Below are 18,543 nucleotides of genomic sequence, written 5' to 3'. Positions count from 1 at the left end.
TTATGTTAGATAGTCTGGGGTACTACTTATGTTAGATAGTCAGGGGTACTACTTATGTTAGATAGTCAGGGGTACTACTTATGTTAGATAGTCAGGGGTACTACTTATGTTAGATAGTCAGGGGTACTACTTATGTTAGATAGTCAGGGGTACTACTCATGTTAGATAGTCAGGGGTACAACTTATGTTAGATAGTCAGGGGTACTACTCATGTTAGATAGTCAGGGGTACAACTTATGTTAGATAGTCAGGGGTACTACTTATGTTAGATAGTCAGGGGTACTACTTATGTTAGATAGTCAGGGGTACTACTTATGTTAGATAGTCAGGGGTACTACTTATGTTAGATAGTCAGGGGTACAACTTATGTTAGATAGTCAGGGGTACTACTTATGTTAGATAGTCAGGGGTACTACTTATGTTAGATAGTCAGGGGTACTACTTATGTTAGATAGTCAGGGGTACAACTTATGTTAGATAGTCTGGGGTACTACTTATGTTAGATAGTCAGGGGTACTCCTTATGTTAGATAGTCAGGGGTACTCCTTATGTTAGATAGTCAGGGGTACTCCTTATGTTAGATAGTCAGGGGTACTACTTATGTTAGATAGTCAGGGGTACAACTTATGTTAGATAGTCAGGGGTACTACTTATGTTAGATAGTCAGGGGTACAACTTATGTTAGATAGTCAGGGGTACAACTTATGTTAGATAGTCTGGGGTACTACTTATGTTAGATAGTCGGGGGTACTACTTATGTTAGATAGTCAGGGGTACTCCTTATGTTAGATAGTCAGGGGTACTCCTTATGTTAGATAGTCAGGGGTACAACTTATGTTAGATAGTCAGGGGTACAACTTATGTTAGATAGTCAGTGGTACTCCTTATGTTAGATAGTCAGGGGTAGATAGTCAGGGGTACTACTTATGTTAGATAGTCAGGGGTACTCCTTATGTTAGATAGTCAGTGGTACTCCTTATGTTAGATAGTCAGGGGTACTACTTATGTTAGATAGTCAGGGGTACTACTTATGTTAGATAGTCTGGGGTACTTATGTTAGATAGTCTGGGGTACTACTTATGTTAGATAGTCAGGGGTACTACTTATGTTAGATAGTCAGGGGTACAACTTATGTTAGATAGTCAGGGGTACTACTTATGTTAGATAGTCAGGGGTACTACTTATGTTAGATAGTCAGGGGTACTACTTAAACAAGTGATTTCATGTTAGATAGTCAGGGGTACTACTTAAACAAGTGATTTCATGTTAGATAGTCAGGGGTACTACTTAAACAGGTGATTTCATGTAAGATAGTCAGTGATACTACTTAAACAAGTGATTTCATGTTAGATAGTCAGGGGTACTACTTATGTTAGATAGTCAGGGGTACTACTTATGTTAGATAGTCTGGGGTACTACTTATGTTAGAAAGTCAGGGGTACTACTTAAACAAGTGATTTCATGTTAGATAGTCAGGGGTACTACTTATGTTAGATAGTCAGGGGTACTACTTATGTTAGATAGTCAGGGGTACAACTTATGTTAGAAAGTCAGGGGTACTACTTATGTTAGATAGTCAGGGGTACTACTTATGTTAGATAGTCAGGGGTACTACTTAAACAAGTGATTTCATGTTAGATAGTCAGGGGTACTACTTATGTTAGATAGTCAGGGGTACTTCTTAAACAAGTGCTTTCATGTTAGATAGTCAGGGGTACTACTTATGTTAGATAGTCAGGGGTACTTCTTAAACAAGTGATTTCATGTTAGATAGTCAGGGGTACTACTTAAACAAGTGATTTCATGTTAGATAGTCAGGGGTACTACTTATGTTAGATAGTCAGGTGTACTACTTATGTTAGATAGTCAGGGGTACTACTGATGTTAGATAGTCAGGGGTACTACTTATGTTAGATAGTCAGGGTACTTCTTAAACAAGTGATTTCATGTTAGATAGTCAGGGGTACTACTTATGTTAGATAGTCAGGGGTACTTCTTAAACAAGTGATTTCATGTTAGATAGTCAGGGGTACTACTTAAACAAGTGATTTCATGTTAAATAGTCAGGGGTACTTCTTAAACAAGTGATTTCATGTTAGATAGTCAGGGGTACTACTTAAACAAGTGATTTCATGTTAGATAGTCAGGGGTACTACTTAAACAAGTGATTTCATGTTAGATAGTCAGGGGTACTACTTAAACAAGTGATTTCATGTTAGATAGTCAGGGGTACTACTTAAACAAGTGATTTCATGTTAGATAGTCAGGGGTACTACTTATGTTAGATAGTCAGGGGTACTACTTATGTTAGATAGTCAGGGGTACTACTTAAACAAGTGATTTCATGTTAGATAGTCAGGGGTACTACTTAAACAAGTGATTTCATGTTAGATAGTCAGGGGTACTACTTAAACAAGTGTGTCATTGTTAGATAGTCAGGGGTACTACTTATGTTAGATAGTCAGGGGTACTACTTATGTTAGATAGTCAGGGGTACTACTTAAACAAGTGATTTCATGTTAGATAGTCAGGGGTACTACGTATATACTTAAACAAGTGATTTCATGTTAGATAGTCAGGGGTACTACTTAAACAAGTGATTTCATGTTAGATAGTCAGGGGTACTACTTAAACAAGTGATTTCATGTAAGATAGCTATATATAGTCAGGGGTACTACTTTTAAAAACAAGTGATTTCATGTTAGATAGTCAGGGGTACTACTTAAACAAGTGATTTCATGTAAGATAGTCAGTGGTACTACTTATGTAAGATAGTCAGGGGTACTACTTAAACAAGTGATTTCAAAATCACTTCCTTGAGTGATTTTAAAATCACTTCCTTGAGTGATTTTGGCTGTGAAATATTTTAAATTTCCACACACACTTTTCAAAATTACTGAAACAAGTAATTTTAGAAGCTAAAATGTTATCACTACAATAAGTGTTTATAACATTTTTTAGATATTTTTCCCACAAGCTTGACTTTTTTAAAGGGAAACTTTGCAAAAAAATCAAAAATTGATATTATGTCCATTCTGTAAAAAAATGCTCAAATTTATAGATATTAAAGTTTTATTCCGCTAGATAAGAGATCACCATCGATTTTAAATTTTGAGTATCAATTCTCTGCGTTCCGCCATCTTGTCATCTTTTCCGATTAAAAATCACAATATGTCTATAAACCACAAAGGACCAAAACTACAGTAACCGATGTAGTCGTAATTGCGTGTCGATATCTTGTCAATCGTACAGCTGTTTTATCGGACTAACTAACTTGATACGGAAAATGTTCTTATTTTTTTTAAATAACCATAGTCTGTTATTTTTAAACTGTTAATATTGGAACTAGTTAAAAAGTCAAAGTTCAAATCATAAATAAATGTTCCGTGAAAATTGTTTTTCGAAAATCTAATTCGTTCATAATTCTTTAAAGTAATAAACGTTATTCAAATAAATTCGGACCTTTCCTCATCTGATCACCAGCATGGCTAAAGATATTACTCCCAAAGGTATTGTGAGGGGTGTGAGGTGACACGTCCAGGTATTCAAGCGATTTCCTGTCGGGCTTGCAAGTTCATGCATCGTTTCACTTCTGTAGGTATTGATTAGTGTACATGACCGATAACTTATAACTTTCCATTTTGAAGTATCAGGTGTATAATATACATCTCTGCCTTGCATGTCCGAAAGTGATATAATATACTAGTCATTACTAAACTCATACGCTTGTTTATAAACATGATAAATAACGTTTCTAGTGAAAAGAATATTATTTATAAAAATATAAATAATACCCCCAAAAAAAAATATTTGATGAAATAAAAATCTATTCACATATTTTTTCCAAGGGTTAATTTGGGGAAATGCAATATATACTCGTTGTCAATAGTAAAGGACAGATTGGAACATATCAGAAATATTGATTTAAAAAAATGTACGTACTTATCGATGATTCGTTTATACGCCTGGATAGAAAGTAACGGAACTATAGCGCAATTTAAAATATATACATGTATACATTGAACATAAGAAAGAAACATACATTTTGTGTAAATTGGGGTAAAAGTTTTGTAAATAGACTAGTCCACGTATGCCAACAGTATGTAGTCATAGAATTCGATAGACTATCACATACCAAAAGAAGAAGAGAACTAATTTGATTTAAATACAGGTCGATATATAACTTCCTGTAATTGGTTCATCAATCATTAGATTGTTCTCTAATAAAGGAAGAAATTCGTCATCATCACAATTGTTCCGACATTCATGTAATATATATGCAACTGGACGTACACTTAATAATCCCCAAGGGATGTGAATATTTGCTAGGAAAACTATTGAATATTAAAGTTACAAAACATAAAGAGACACATTTGGACAAAATATTTGGATTAACATTATGGGGATGTTATGCATCTATACTATAAAAACGAGAAGACCTCATTTTGTGTGTCGCTTCTCTTCCTTCCACAACAAATTAATCATCATATATCTGTGTTCTAACGGTAACATGCATAGTGTCCTTCAGCCGGCCCCTAGACAAATATATATGCTAGTTCAGTGATAATGGATGTCATACTAAGGCAGCAACCATTTGATTTTCTGGGGGGGGCTATGGTTTTTTTTGGAAAAAAAAGTTTGTTTCCAGTTTTTGGAGAAAAAAATAATTTGTCTTTGATTCTGAGAAAAAAAATTGTTTGTTTCACCCTCAGCTGCCACTATATGTAATGCTAAAATTGAAAGAAAAAAATTGTTTTCGACTTGTCGCGAAAAAAATAGATTGTTTTTCGCCACAGGCGAAAAAAAAAGTTTGTACAGGAAAAAAAAAACATAGCCCCCCCCCAGAAAATCAAATGGTTGCTGCCTAAAGATGATCTCTCAAACTGCATCATAGGTGTTCTATTCTGTGACGGTTAAAAGCTCATTAGAGCTTATGTTTGTCTCTTTTTGTATACCTTGCGGACTCTAAACAAAGCTTATTTATTATTATTTATTACAGAAAGATCACGGTAATCCGTCAGCGTGGAGGAAAAGTGCTCGTCCGTGCCTGATAATTCTTATTATATTTTTTTTCTGTGAAAGAGGGGGTGTGATTGCACCCGACGCACCTCCCCTTCCGACGGCCTTGATATTTCAGCAAATACTTTTCAACACATCTTAAATTTTTTAGAGGATTAAATATTCAGCGTACAATGCTGAAGTCAGGTTAAAAAGCTGTACATGACATAAGACCGTACATTGGTTTTAGCTCGTCATTAAATTTACATTTTTGGCACTGAGATACAGTATCAAGTATTGTATTGGAATTATGCTATAATAATGTTATAGTAGTCTCAATAAAATTTTAAAAGTTTGGAAATACTTATTGTGGAGGAATTATAAACTGAGATTTATCTCTTTTGAAAAAGTTTTTTTAAATGCTTTTTTCAAAAGCATATTTTTAGTTTATTTTAGGTTTTTACCTAACTTGACCAACGTTCAAAAACTTGTTTTCTTGTCATCAGCATATGGCTTAATACAATGTAATACCCATACCGGTAATTACCGGGTTTTGGAAAAGTGACATATTCGGGTATTCTAACGGTCGACTTCCTGGCAGGCTTGTTTAATTTAATACACAATGAACAAGGTCAATGAATCACGTGCGTGATTGCAAGTGAACCAGGTGTGCACAGGTAAAATTGATAAAATATACCATACCATTAGTTAAAACTGTCCGTGCCTGTGTACAGATTTAACACAATTTAAGAGTGGTTATAAGAATAGGTATGTATAGACCTAATCCCCATGTTATCTAATTTCAATTTTACTTTTATTTATCTTTCAGCACCTATTCTTCCGTTTTATATACAATTGCTCATAATTTCAATCCTGCATTGTATCTATGATGAGTTAATCTGACAGCTTAAATTCATTGACAGACTAATTAAGCCTGTTAATTTTATTAGCATAAAAAAAATAAGTTAATGTCACTCTAAATGTAATTGCTCGCTCCAAACCTTAAAATTAGATTATCACCACTCCCTGCAAATTTTTAGGAACTATATTTTTATTAAATTTTGGTGTTTATTGCTCCTAAAACAGAACTTTTGCAAATTTTCCTTTTTCACATCAAACAAATTTATGGTATTTCAGGAACAAATTCTGTAGGTCCGCTCTCTTCAATATTTGTAAAAAAAAACCAACTTAAGTATTCAATTAGAAATGACCTAAACTCAAATGCATTTTCCCGCGCACAACATTAGAATGGTTCAATATATACGAGATGTAAAGTTAATATAAACCTATATCAGACTGTATTATAACATCAAACGCAAGAATTTTTCAGCGTTCCACGTATGGAATTTCTTGATTTTCTAAATTATTGATGATTTCCCTTTTTATACATCATTTAGATGCTTTCAGGTGAGTTTGATGTCACATTCATGTTTACCGATTTGATTAAAATCCTCATTACACTTAAGCGTATGTCTTAATTAGAAAACGTCTAAACAGTTGACAGCGCATGGACTCGATAATATGTATCCTCACTTTGGGTATATTCTTATCTATGCGCTATTTAGTTAACCATCGATATGAAAGCCAAAGAAAATCAGAGATCATATAACCCGATATTAACATTCATATAAAAAATAGATAGCAAGCATGTACACTTGAATTTTCTAGGTTTATGTTTGATTTCAGGTTATAGATTAAAAAAACAGATTAATCGTCATGAGAAAGATTGTATCTGGATCGAATCTGTCAACAAATGGTTTGCCCTTGTTTTGTTGAATTTTGTTCCTTTAATAGATGAATACGCATAGTACATACTTAACAAATCTCGAGCTAAGGGATTAATCGTTGTATCTTGATGTTTTAGCCAAATAAATGTATTTATATTTGGTTTTGAAATTTCAGTTATATACAATTTATTCCAAATCATTGGCAATGTAAAATTCTTTAAATCCAGTAAAGAAAAAAACTTTTAACTTGGAATTAAAATCTTTAAAATAGGCACCATGTGATATTTGTGACCTGTACACCATCTACATGGTTTCCACATTTTAACCTACTTTAGTGGGCTAAAATCAATAAAGTACTTCCTTTCAAGTCATGCATGGAAAAGTTTACTTCTCCTTTGACAAGTTTATTGCGTTTCTTAAAAGTGTTTGCAGAACATGAATAAAAAAAAATAATTAAAAATTGTGACAAAGATACCAACTTTGTACACTCCAAGTGTAACGGTATATCAACATGTATTTTTTATTAAGTTATCTTTATTCACCTAAAAAATTCAGTAATATTTACTGCTGAAGCAAAATCAATCCAACGAGCATCGGCACAATGATAAGAGACTAATGTCGATTGAATTTTCCAAGGACCCTTTACATCGTTATCAGGAAACAAAGTGTGTCATAACGTCTGTCAAATCTGCTTTTTTTGTCAAGTCATTGGGCATTTATTTTCACACAAGATCGTATGTAACATTATGCACATAGGAAAAACAATAGACCCCCCGTGCAATCTCTTTGAAAATTGTATTTTCCTTTTTTAAACAAGACGAAACAAGTCTACAGATTATGTTTGCTAACATCCCGTTGGAAACAATGTTTAGACCTAGTATTTCATACATCCGGCCGTAAGGGCGTGATCACATGTTAGTCACATGTTTCACGTATGACCGGAAATGATTAGAACTTAACGACAAAAACAATTTTAATAAAAAAAAAGGAAATAACTGGACTTCTGTTTCGTTTGAAATGTAACGCATAACGATAACGTCATTTTTTAACTTTATTATTACGAAGAACAAAACTAGAATGTAAATCATCTCTGATTTACCTGTTTGAACATCTCGCGAGAGTTCATATTTGCATATTGTTATAAAGAATTCTATTACAACAAAGCAGATTACATCATCTAAAATTTGCGTTACGAAATTGGAAACCAAAGTAACGCTAGTGTCAGAGGCGGATTTAGAGGGGGGGCCCCAGGGGGCCCGGGCCCCCCCTTTTTGGGAAAAAATTTGGTTGCTTATATAGGGAATCACTGAAGTGTGACTGGAGCGGGCCCCCTCTTAGGTCAGTCAGTGGGCCCCCACTTATGAACATTTCTGGATCCGCCACTGAGTGTTCTTACACCTGCTACAGAAATACTTATAGTTCTCGGCATTTTCTTCTGACTATTCTTATTGGTGGATGTTCTTTATTATTTGAAAGCAAAAGTTACGAATTTGCCGGTGACGATTATCTATAAATCAGTCAGCGTTTTGCACTTCGGAACCGAAAAGTAACGCGAGAAACGACACAAAAATACTGTCGTATAATCTTTGAAATTTGTTAATTTCAATTTTTTTTCTAGGGAAGAGTAGCATACACTTGTATGTTGATAAAAATAAAGGCATATTTAGATGTAGTTACAACTTTTCTTACAGTAATACACATTTTTATCACTTTTCTATCGTTATAGGAAACGAGCCCAATAGCAAATTATGGTCCATATTTGATACATGCTTCTTACCAGTTATTACATTTGAAAATATCATCTTGATTAACTAAAGGCCTCCCTTCACCCACAGGTCGTTGGATCTTTTTACTATGGAATGACCTCTGACTGTTAGACCAGTAAACATTAGGATATCTTAAAACTAGTGTCCAATGATAGGGTGATAACTGAAGAACATCAACACATCTTACAAATGATCTTCTCAAGAACCACTGTAGAATTTTATTATCAACACACTTCTTAATGTTGTTTACTGAAAACACAAATTATATATATATCAGTCAAGGGTCTAACTTAAATAAGTTATTAGAAAAAAATAACATACATGTTGTTATTGTGGGCTAAAATATCAAAAAACTGTGATAATATATGTATGTTACATGTTTCAAAGGGAAAAAATACAACCTTTATTTTGTTAAATAGTTCTCAAGTTCCATTGATATTATAATTTTCTTTTATACTAATCTTTGCCAAGATATAACAGCTCATATAGTTTACAAATCATGCATAGTATTAGAGATTAACGGAAAGTCTCGGTTCCGACTGTTGACTCCAACTCTGACAGGAAAAAATACAGGGGTTGTCTCAAAAATTAATTTAGAGGTACACTAGATTCATAAGTTGTCCATAAGCGGAGCATACTATTGCTCAACAGAAAATAAGAATCTAAGAATCAAAATTTGAATCGAGAGTTTCTTAACAGCACATTTCAATCGGGTATGTCTTCTAGCTCATACACATTAAGCCTGGTACGTTATTTTGATTGAATGCTGAGATAAAATTATTATGGCAAAGATATTTTAAAATGTTTGCTTTGTTTAATTCACCACAAAAAAAACTTGTTATCAGTCTTCTACGTTGACAACTTGTATGCCGATAACACGTGGAATCAAAGTTAATTTTAATTTAACGGAAAATGGTGCGCTCGATTGTCGCCCCCCTCTCCAAAAAAAAATCAGCTCGCATGTTCAATATTTTAAAGGCTAAGTACTTAGATATTTTTTGTAAATAATAACTAGAAAAGTTCAAAGCAAAAAAAAAGAAGCTCAATTTGATTTACAAATACAAATTTACGGAAAAAAGTGGCAGAAGCAGAAAAGTAGACCAGTGATCTTGGTCCCTGTTAACGGTTACGAAAATTTAAAAAAAGAATATGGTCCGGTCCCTTTTACAAGAAACAAGTGTAGCCGGCACTCTTTTTCAAATGTATGGATCCGCATCGGGGGGAAAGGAGGGGGAGGTTCAGAATTTTGCTTTAAATGACATGTACAAAAATGTACATAGGCATGCTCACTTAGCTATTCGAAAGTTAATTTCTAAAATTAAGTTTCTTCAGATTTTTCCTGTTTTAAATCTTTACCCTCCTGATTTAACGGAGTTTCTAAAAAAATGATTCAGATCATTCTTTTATGGATAACATTTATACAAATCAGCATTCATTCACAATTTTATCCTGTAATTACACCATTTATGCGACAGCAAATCAACAGAAAACATAATCACCAGAAATGCAAGGGTCAAAATTAAATAGAATCATTGCCGAATATTGAATTCTTGTCGAATATCAGTAACTCTTTGTGGAGGACACCCAAGAGAAAAATTCAGACAAATTGTGGAGACTGTTGCAGGATTTGTTAACAGAAGACAAACAAAATCGTAATGTAAAATCTCGTTTAACTAAATTTTACATCGAAATGCTAATTAATTAGTACCTTTTATTTTTTGAGACGACCCCCTTCATTTTACCTGTCAGAGTCGGTGTCAACAGTCGGTACCGAGACTTTCCGTAAATGTCTATTAGTACACCTATGTTATCATGGTTATTACAGAAAATATATTCCTGCAATAACAAAAGGGTGTTATTACAGCTTCTCTATATCTCTTTAAAGGCTTTGCTCTGACTTGCATAACAATGTATTTCAATTCATTGTAAGAAATGATGATCAGAGCTTCTAATGAGGCACTGCGCAAGATTCCTGGTGTCTCATTTACTCTCATATAGTAAGTTTCATGCTTGTAATAACTAAGCCATGTTACCACAGCTTAGTTTGCGATTTAAAGCCTTGTCTCATTGATTTACCATGGTTGATCAAAATTGTATTAATGGAATTAGAAAATTAGTTATCAAGGTAATATATTAAGTTACTGCGCAAAGTTTTGAAAATTCCCAAGTGCTCATTAAAGATAAAATATTTATGATATATTTAACTGATAGCAAACATATGTTATTACAGACTAAGGGGGAAAAAGGTAGACAACTCATGAAAGTGTCTGTAATAACACATGCATGTTATTTTTCTCTGATAACTTATTTAAGTTAGACCCTTGACTGTATATATATGTCATACATGTCATATGATGAGTTTATTTACGTCAATATTGCATGTCCAATGTATTAAAAGCATGTTTAATCACAATAACAGCAAATACTTTCCTTTATTCTAAGTGTTATGCCACCAAAACATAGTATATCACATGCGGTTGCATACACAAAAGGGTTGAAAAAAAATATTCCCTTCAATTTACAATTGTAGGAAACTAATCCTCATTTCATTGCAGAAAACAATTTTTTGACAGGTCATGTAAGGTGATGACCTTGTACTGAATCTAGGATAATGACATACAAATCGCTTGTTTAAATGTCAAAAAGCAAAAGAATGAACAGTGCAATAAGGCATCAAACATGTCAAAGCAAAAAAATAAAATTGTCTTTCAAAATTTCTTAATCAGCTTCAGCTAAATAAATGTGTGCCCACCTCAAATGGAATCGTTTCTTATTTTATCATTTCTTTTGGATATTTCTGGAAATATTTTGCATCAATAAGCACAAAAAAAGTAGGACTTTCAAGTGCGTTACTACATGTACTACATGTATGTAAAATTCAAAAGATTTGTATGTTTTTGAGTTCAAGAAAAAAAACCACTTCACTTATTCATGTTTTGTTGTTCCTGAAATACTTCAAGCATTGTCAAGTATTTACAAATACCATTGATGCATTTAACTTTTGTAAATTTCATGCCATAAAATAAAATAGAAAAAAAAGACCCTGTTCACTGTTTATTTTTAACACCAGAAAACTGTGTTCCCTGAAAACAGGGAATACCCCACTGTTCCTGAATTGTGCCCAATGCAGCCTGACAATTATTTGCACTAGACTACCAGAGTCCTATTTAGGTGAGGCACAGGGGGTGTATGATCTATGATAGATGTTTTGGGCGGAATGTATGCTAGCTAGTCAACTGGTATGTGTTATACATTGTGAGAAGGTCATGAATACACCTTATTGCTATTCGTCCGACCGCCATTGTTGTATGTATCATGTATGTTTGTAAATAGATCCCTCAGTTTATGGAGCACCCCTAAAGAGCTGTGAGGGTACAGTGGAATCTGTGTACATTCCTATCGAGATTAATGAAGATGTGCCACCAACATATTTACAGTTTATAATATTTACAAGGACAATACCCACCCCAACACGAGGGAGTGTTAGGCCTAAAAAAAATAATCTGTGTTTCCAGTAACATCACATCAAAACATGTAGTCAATTGACATATTATATTTCCACCTCAAAACATTTATCATAAGTTCCCCTATGGATGGGGAGGGAGCCTGCAGGGTCTCCGCTATTTGTGGAAAAATTTAGTTGATTATGTACTGGATCAAGGGATCAGTCACCTCTTTAGGCAGTCTACAGGGGTTTGTTATAACTGCCGGGGTTTACTTTCCATACAAAACCCTAAACTAAAGGCTCTCAAGAGCCTGTGTCGCTCACCTTTGTGCATATGAAACAATGGACACAGATAAATTCATCATGTTCATGACAAAATTGTGTTTTGGTGATGGTGATGTGTTTGTAGATCTATACTGAACATTCTTGTTGCTACAATTATTTCTATCTATAATGAACTTGGCCCAGTAATAACAGTTGAGGAATGGTTGAAAATATTTTCTAAAAAAAATTACAAAAATTTACAAAAATTTATGAAAATTGTTTAAAATTGACTATAAAGGGCAATAACTCTGGGGGTAGGGTGACCCTTGGGACTTCCCCTACATTTCATTTTATTTGTTATATTGTCCCATACATGAATATATATGGTTTAGGGGGGATCTCATTGGTCTCTAAGTTCTCAAACAGGAGGGGTAGGGTGACCCCAGGGACTCCCCCTATATTTCATTTAATTAGTTATATTGGCCCATACATGAATATATATTGTTTTGGGGTGGGGATCTCGACCGTTTCCAAGTTCTTAAACAGGAGGGTTGGGGTGACCACAGGGACTTCCCCTATATTTCATTTGAATTGTTATATTGTCCCGTACATGAATATATATGGTTAAGGGTTGGGGATCTCAACGGGTTTCAAATTCTCAAACAGGAGGGGTGGGGTGACCCAAGGGACTCCCTCTATATTTAATCTGATTTGTTATATTGTCCCATACATGAATATATATGGTTTAAGGTTGGGGATCTCGACCATTTTTAAATTCTAAAACAGGAGGGTTTGAGTGAATCCCAGCGACTCTTCCTATATTTCATTTGATTTTTCATATTGTCACAAACATAAATATATATTGTTAAAGGGTATGGATCTCGACCGTTTCCAAGTTCTCAAACAGGAGGGTAGGGTAACTCCATGGACTCCCCCTATATTTCATTTTATTTATTATGTTGTCCTATACTTGAATATATGCAGGGGCGGATTCAGTCGGGGGGGGGGGGAGGGGCGTGCACCCCCCATAAATTTGCAAAGCATGGGTTGTTCTCAGCTTAAAGAATATTCCGATAATTTTACCTCAATATTTTTTTAGCCTCGCTCTGCTCGGAGAAAATTTAAGTTTGCGCCCCTCCTAACCTAAAATCCTGAATCAGCTCCTCATATGGTTTAGGGGTGGGAGCTCGACCGTTTCCAAGTTATTAAACAGGAGGGGGTGGAGTGGCCCAAAGGATGGCACCTATATATCATATGATTTACTTACATTCAGGTATATATAATATAGTTGCATTATTTGTGATCATTTGTGAAAATAAAGAAACTTTCAGCTACTTTAATTGACCCTTCAAAATTGAGATGAAAAAAATAATCCTTCGAAATTGCAGTACTATGTTTACAAAATGGTTTATGTAACAAAAAATATGTTCCGGCGTGACATTTGTTCCGCTGGAACAAATTTCATAGGAAATATGTTCCGCCGGAACTTATATCACAGAAAATATGTTCCAGCACTGTAAAATTTGTTCCGGAACTAATTTTTTGACCAAATATGAAATAAGTTCCGGAACAAATATCATAGCTCCATGAATTTTGTTCCAGTTAATATTAAAAGTTTTAAATAAGTTCCTGTGATATTAGTTTAAGACCAATATGTACATATTTCAAAGAAATCAATGAATAAGTTCTTCTCAAACCTATTTTCACTGAAATAAGTACCTTTGCAACATATTGCATTTTCTTGTTACACTTAAATTATAAAGCAAGCTAAATGCTGCACTGAGTGTGCTGGCATGGGATACATGTGCAATTGTAGGCATGACTGTAAAGTTCTACAGGATAAAGTGATAGTAATTTATCATAATTTGTATCTATGTTTTATGTGGTATTCCTCCTAGGTTCCTGTTAAATGTCATGGCCCTGTTTCTAGTCATACATGTTCTCGTCATTGAACAGTTTCAAAAGAGTGTGTCTTTTGTTTCTTCGTGTCTTTTGGAATCATTAATCAGTTATTTTGTCCTTCTCAAATTTGTTCATATGTTCATGTTCATCTTTGACTTTAATTTTTTCTGAAAGATTTGTTTTCATCCTACTCTTTTCTGGCTCAAAGTGGGACTGTCATTTTGATATTTTTTAAGTTTATAATTAAACATTTGCTACAGTCCACACTGAGATTCTTATTGGATGATTTACATTTTTCATTTATTATATTATCAATATATTATACTTATTTTTATAATGCACTTGAATGATAACTTTAAACTCATTGATGACAAATGTTCAGTATATAAGAAAACCTGTTTAACCAGTGGAACATATTTCACAGACTAGGAACTTATTTTACCAGGTGAGGAACAAATTTCACAAACCCAGAACTTATTTAACCAGGTAAGGAACAAATCTCATAAATCTGGAACCTATTTCACTAGATAGGGAACAAATTTCACCAACCCGGTACTTATTTCACCAGGTAAAGTGTGGAACTTATTTCATAGAGATGGAACAAATTATATTGAAATTATCTATGAAAAAAGTTCTCCCAGAACATATTTCCTGTGATATTAGTTCCACTGGAACTTTTTTCACAGGAACAAATTTTGGCTCACATTTACACTTTAAAAGCCTCTCACATGCATTATCATCATTTATCACTGATAAAGAAAATTTAGACTGTGACCATGAACATGTATATTGTTAGATATATACTGTTCCCAGATGTCACGTTGTATTGGATTTTTAAATTAAAATTTGTCAAAAAGAATTTTGAGTTTCTGCATAAAATATTTTTTTGCTTTTTCTTTCTTTTATATATATCTTTTGGTTTACAATTCTAGTGTTTATATTCATTTACCATGCATAGATGTATTTTTTCCACCTGCGTAATTGATCGCCAAACCCGGAATTACCCTTATCCGCTTCCGGGATCGGATCCGATATTGTAAAATTTTGTCTTCACGGCCGCCATTGTTATGTTTTTACAATGTTGTTTTTGTTAATCATTATACAGTCTGTTGGAGATAACAAATGGAATGATACTTTCATAGGGAACCAGTCCTTAATAATTCAAATAATTATCGACTGCACAAAAGTAGCCAATGAAATGAACTTTAGTCCAGAGACAACTGTGCAAATTGAAAATATTAGCAGAGATCTATGTTATGGACTTCATACAAACAGAATACTGCTACAAAAGAGGATTAAGACTTTATAAAATGGTAATCACCCAATGGACACAAACTCTAATGGTTGTAAATTTTTTTATATAAAATTTTATATTTTAAATTTTATTGAACTTAAGCATTAAAAGTTTAAATCATGTAATATAAGGCTTGATAAGGACCACAGATTAAGGACACTTACATATATCAAGACCAAACCTGTGGAAGCTTTTATTATTATTTATTTTCTTTTTTATCTTTTACAACCATTCGTACCCATTTTTAAGGATATAGCCAATTAAAATAAATCACCTTTAAATTTTATGAGTTACCATATACATGTAAATAATGCAATAATTATTATTTAAACTGATGTAAACATTATCACTGTAAATTCTTGAGCACCAATCGTATTTATTTATTTTAAATCTTTTATCTTATCAACATCCTATTTAAAACTCATTTAACATAGCAAATGTTTTGTTTTTTTAGTGTTTTAAATTTAAAAAAAAAGATAAATAATGGCCTGTAAATATATCCCTTCACCTAATACTCTTTTAACATTAAAATATAAGAACTATTTTTTTTTACTACCGTGTGACACGGGTGCTCCGTTGCGGAGGAATTTACGAAGAAAAGAAAAGAAGATACGATTTTACTCGAATTTATACAATATTTGTCGGCGATTTTCTGTATAAAGCTAGCGATTGAACAAAACGAACATCGCTGTCATGAATAATAATGATAAAAATAAGTTTTTAGCTCGTTTAATTGGAGACTTTGGTGAACATGGCGAAAAGGTAATGGTTTGCAAAGTTAACTCTTTCAAGTGGAAGGTGACTACGTCGGGCGTAGCTAGAAACCAACTATCCTAGGCGAAATTTCGCTTGCAAAAGTGGGAGGTCGCGGATCTCGGACCACTGCTAATTTGCACACCTGCCTCCAAATTGAAAAGACACGAAAATTTCTTTTTCTAATTTGAAATTGCCGCCAACAGCATGAACAGTTGAACTTATTATATAATAGACTACTGACGTAGTTGTACTACGTATTGATGACAAACAATATTCCTACGACTTTTGCCATTTGGGAAATCTAAACTACTTGTCTTAAGATATTTTCGGCGATTAAATATTTCATACAATTGTTATTTGACATCGTGGCCGAAAGTACAAGTCATAATGAACTAGACGAGGGTTCTTAATAAGCACTACTTCCTATGTGTAACTTCAAAACTTTTGGATAAATCGACGATCATTTCAGGTTTTTCTGGTCATATTTTTTGTAATCCAGATTAAAAGGATTAAAAAAGTGTTCAATTAGTTATATATAACATAGTAGCGAGCTAGATAATAACAGTGGCAAGTATTTCAGCATTTATTGGGAAGAACACAAATCTAGGGTGCTCGCATAATGCAGCTTAACTGCATAAAAATGATTAAAAATGGACTATAAAGGGCAATAACTCCTTAAGGGGTCAACTAACAATTTTGGACATTTGACTTATTTGAAGATATTACTTTGCTGAACATTATTGCTGTTTACAGTTTATCTCTATCTATAATAACATTCAAGATTATCATGATTATAACCAAAATCTGCAAAATTTCCTTAAAATTATTAATTTGGGGGCAGCAACCCAACAATGGGTTGTCAGATTTGCCTGAAAATTTCAGGGCAGATAGATCTTGACCTAATAAACAATTTTACTCCCATGTTAGATTTGCTCTAAATGCTTTGGTTTCAGAGTTCTGATGATAAGCCAAAATCTACATTTTACCCCATGTTTTATTTTAGCCAATCCCCCATGTATCTGTATCTAACATGATGTAATATGTTAAACACATTACCTTCTGCTATCTATGTATACTTGTGTAGTTTATATGTTGTATGCCTATAGTTGTTATGACTTTGGTAAATAAAGATATATAATGTATCTGTATGGGTACGTCATAGCTACCAATTCTGGCTTTTATACAACGGGAGTATCTGTATTAGGAAATCCCTCCTTCAACATGTTCAAAGGAGCACTTCATAATGAATATGTTTTCAAGAAGTCTATATAGATATAGGAAGATGTGGTGTGAGTGACAATGAGACAACTCTCCATACAAATAACAATTTAAAAAGTAAACCATTATAGGTTAAAGTACGGCCTTCAACATGTCTATATACATGATCATGATGATATACACTTAGTTTGAAAATATAAAAAATAAAAATATAAATGTATATACATGGCGGCCATCTTGGTTGGTTGGCTGGGTCATAGGTAGTCCGAGTCCGAGATTACTCTGATGTCCAACAGCTGTTTTGCCAGACAAGCTGGGGCCGTGGGACGTCAGAGCTCGTCCCATATCAAAAAGTGGATATTTGCCCACCCAAAATAGATGCGCTGCTTCGTCGCTTCTGATGCCGACTGACGGCCTTGGAATTATATAAATCGGGCATCAATCTGTTCATTTTTCATTTATCTCTTCATTTATGTAAGTTTCACCTACCTGCCAACCTTTATTTTTCCATATTTTAACAGTTTTCACAGTGACCCATCGATTTCGGCATTTTGACTTTCACTTTCAAATGGACGTCAAGTTACGAGAGAGTTCGTGGTCTCGAGACTCAAAATATGCAAATATCGATGTTTAACATTTAGTAGCCAACCACGATTTTTCACCTCCTTTACAGGAGATCGGTATGAAGCATTTAGTTCCGACCACATTACAATCGGAAGCTCTCGGATATTTAGATAACTTGCATCCTAAATGAGGTGTTACATTATGGTCATTTGCATAAATCATCACTGTTTTCTCGTGGTCATGTGATTATCTTTGAACATGAGAGGCAAAATGCCGAAATCGATGGGATATTGATGATATGGGACGAGCTCTGGCCCCAGCTTGTCTGGCAAAACAGCCGTTTGACGTCAGAGTAATCTCGGACTAGGTCATAGAACACATTTTTTAAACTAGATACCCAATGATGATTGTGGCCATAGTTTTAGAGGAGAAGATTTTTGTAAAAGTTTACGGACGACGGACGCCTAGTGATGAGAAACGCTCATTTGACCTTTCAGGTCAGGTGAGCTAAAAAAGGGTTCGTATGGATAGTAAACCCTGCAATTGTAAAATAACCCTGTGGGCAGTCAGTTGGCCAAAACTTCTTAAATTTTCCGGATCCGTCTCTGC

At 34.0% G+C, this 18,543-nt stretch overlaps 1 protein-coding gene across 2 annotated transcripts in view; it reads right to left on the bottom strand.

The window, feature by feature from the left end:
• Positions 1–18,543, bottom strand: part of LOC143065526 (tRNA N(3)-cytidine methyltransferase METTL2-like) — a 63,236-nt gene that overhangs the window by 44,462 nt on the left and 231 nt on the right. The window contains exon 2 of one of the 2 annotated variants that reach the window (XM_076239154.1): positions 8,503–8,740. The exons of the other annotated variant lie outside the window; for it this stretch is intronic. Within the exon in view, the coding sequence (XP_076095269.1) occupies positions 8,503–8,740 (238 nt within the window). The remainder of the gene's footprint in view (positions 1–8,502; positions 8,741–18,543) is intronic. 2 annotated transcript variants of the gene reach the window in all.

This window comes from Mytilus galloprovincialis, chromosome 2, assembly GCF_965363235.1.
Source record: "Mytilus galloprovincialis chromosome 2, xbMytGall1.hap1.1, whole genome shotgun sequence".
Taxonomy (NCBI): domain Eukaryota; kingdom Metazoa; phylum Mollusca; class Bivalvia; order Mytilida; family Mytilidae; genus Mytilus; species Mytilus galloprovincialis.
Note: the sequence above shows the minus strand (reverse complement) of the source record. Positions and strands in the feature narration are given on the sequence as shown.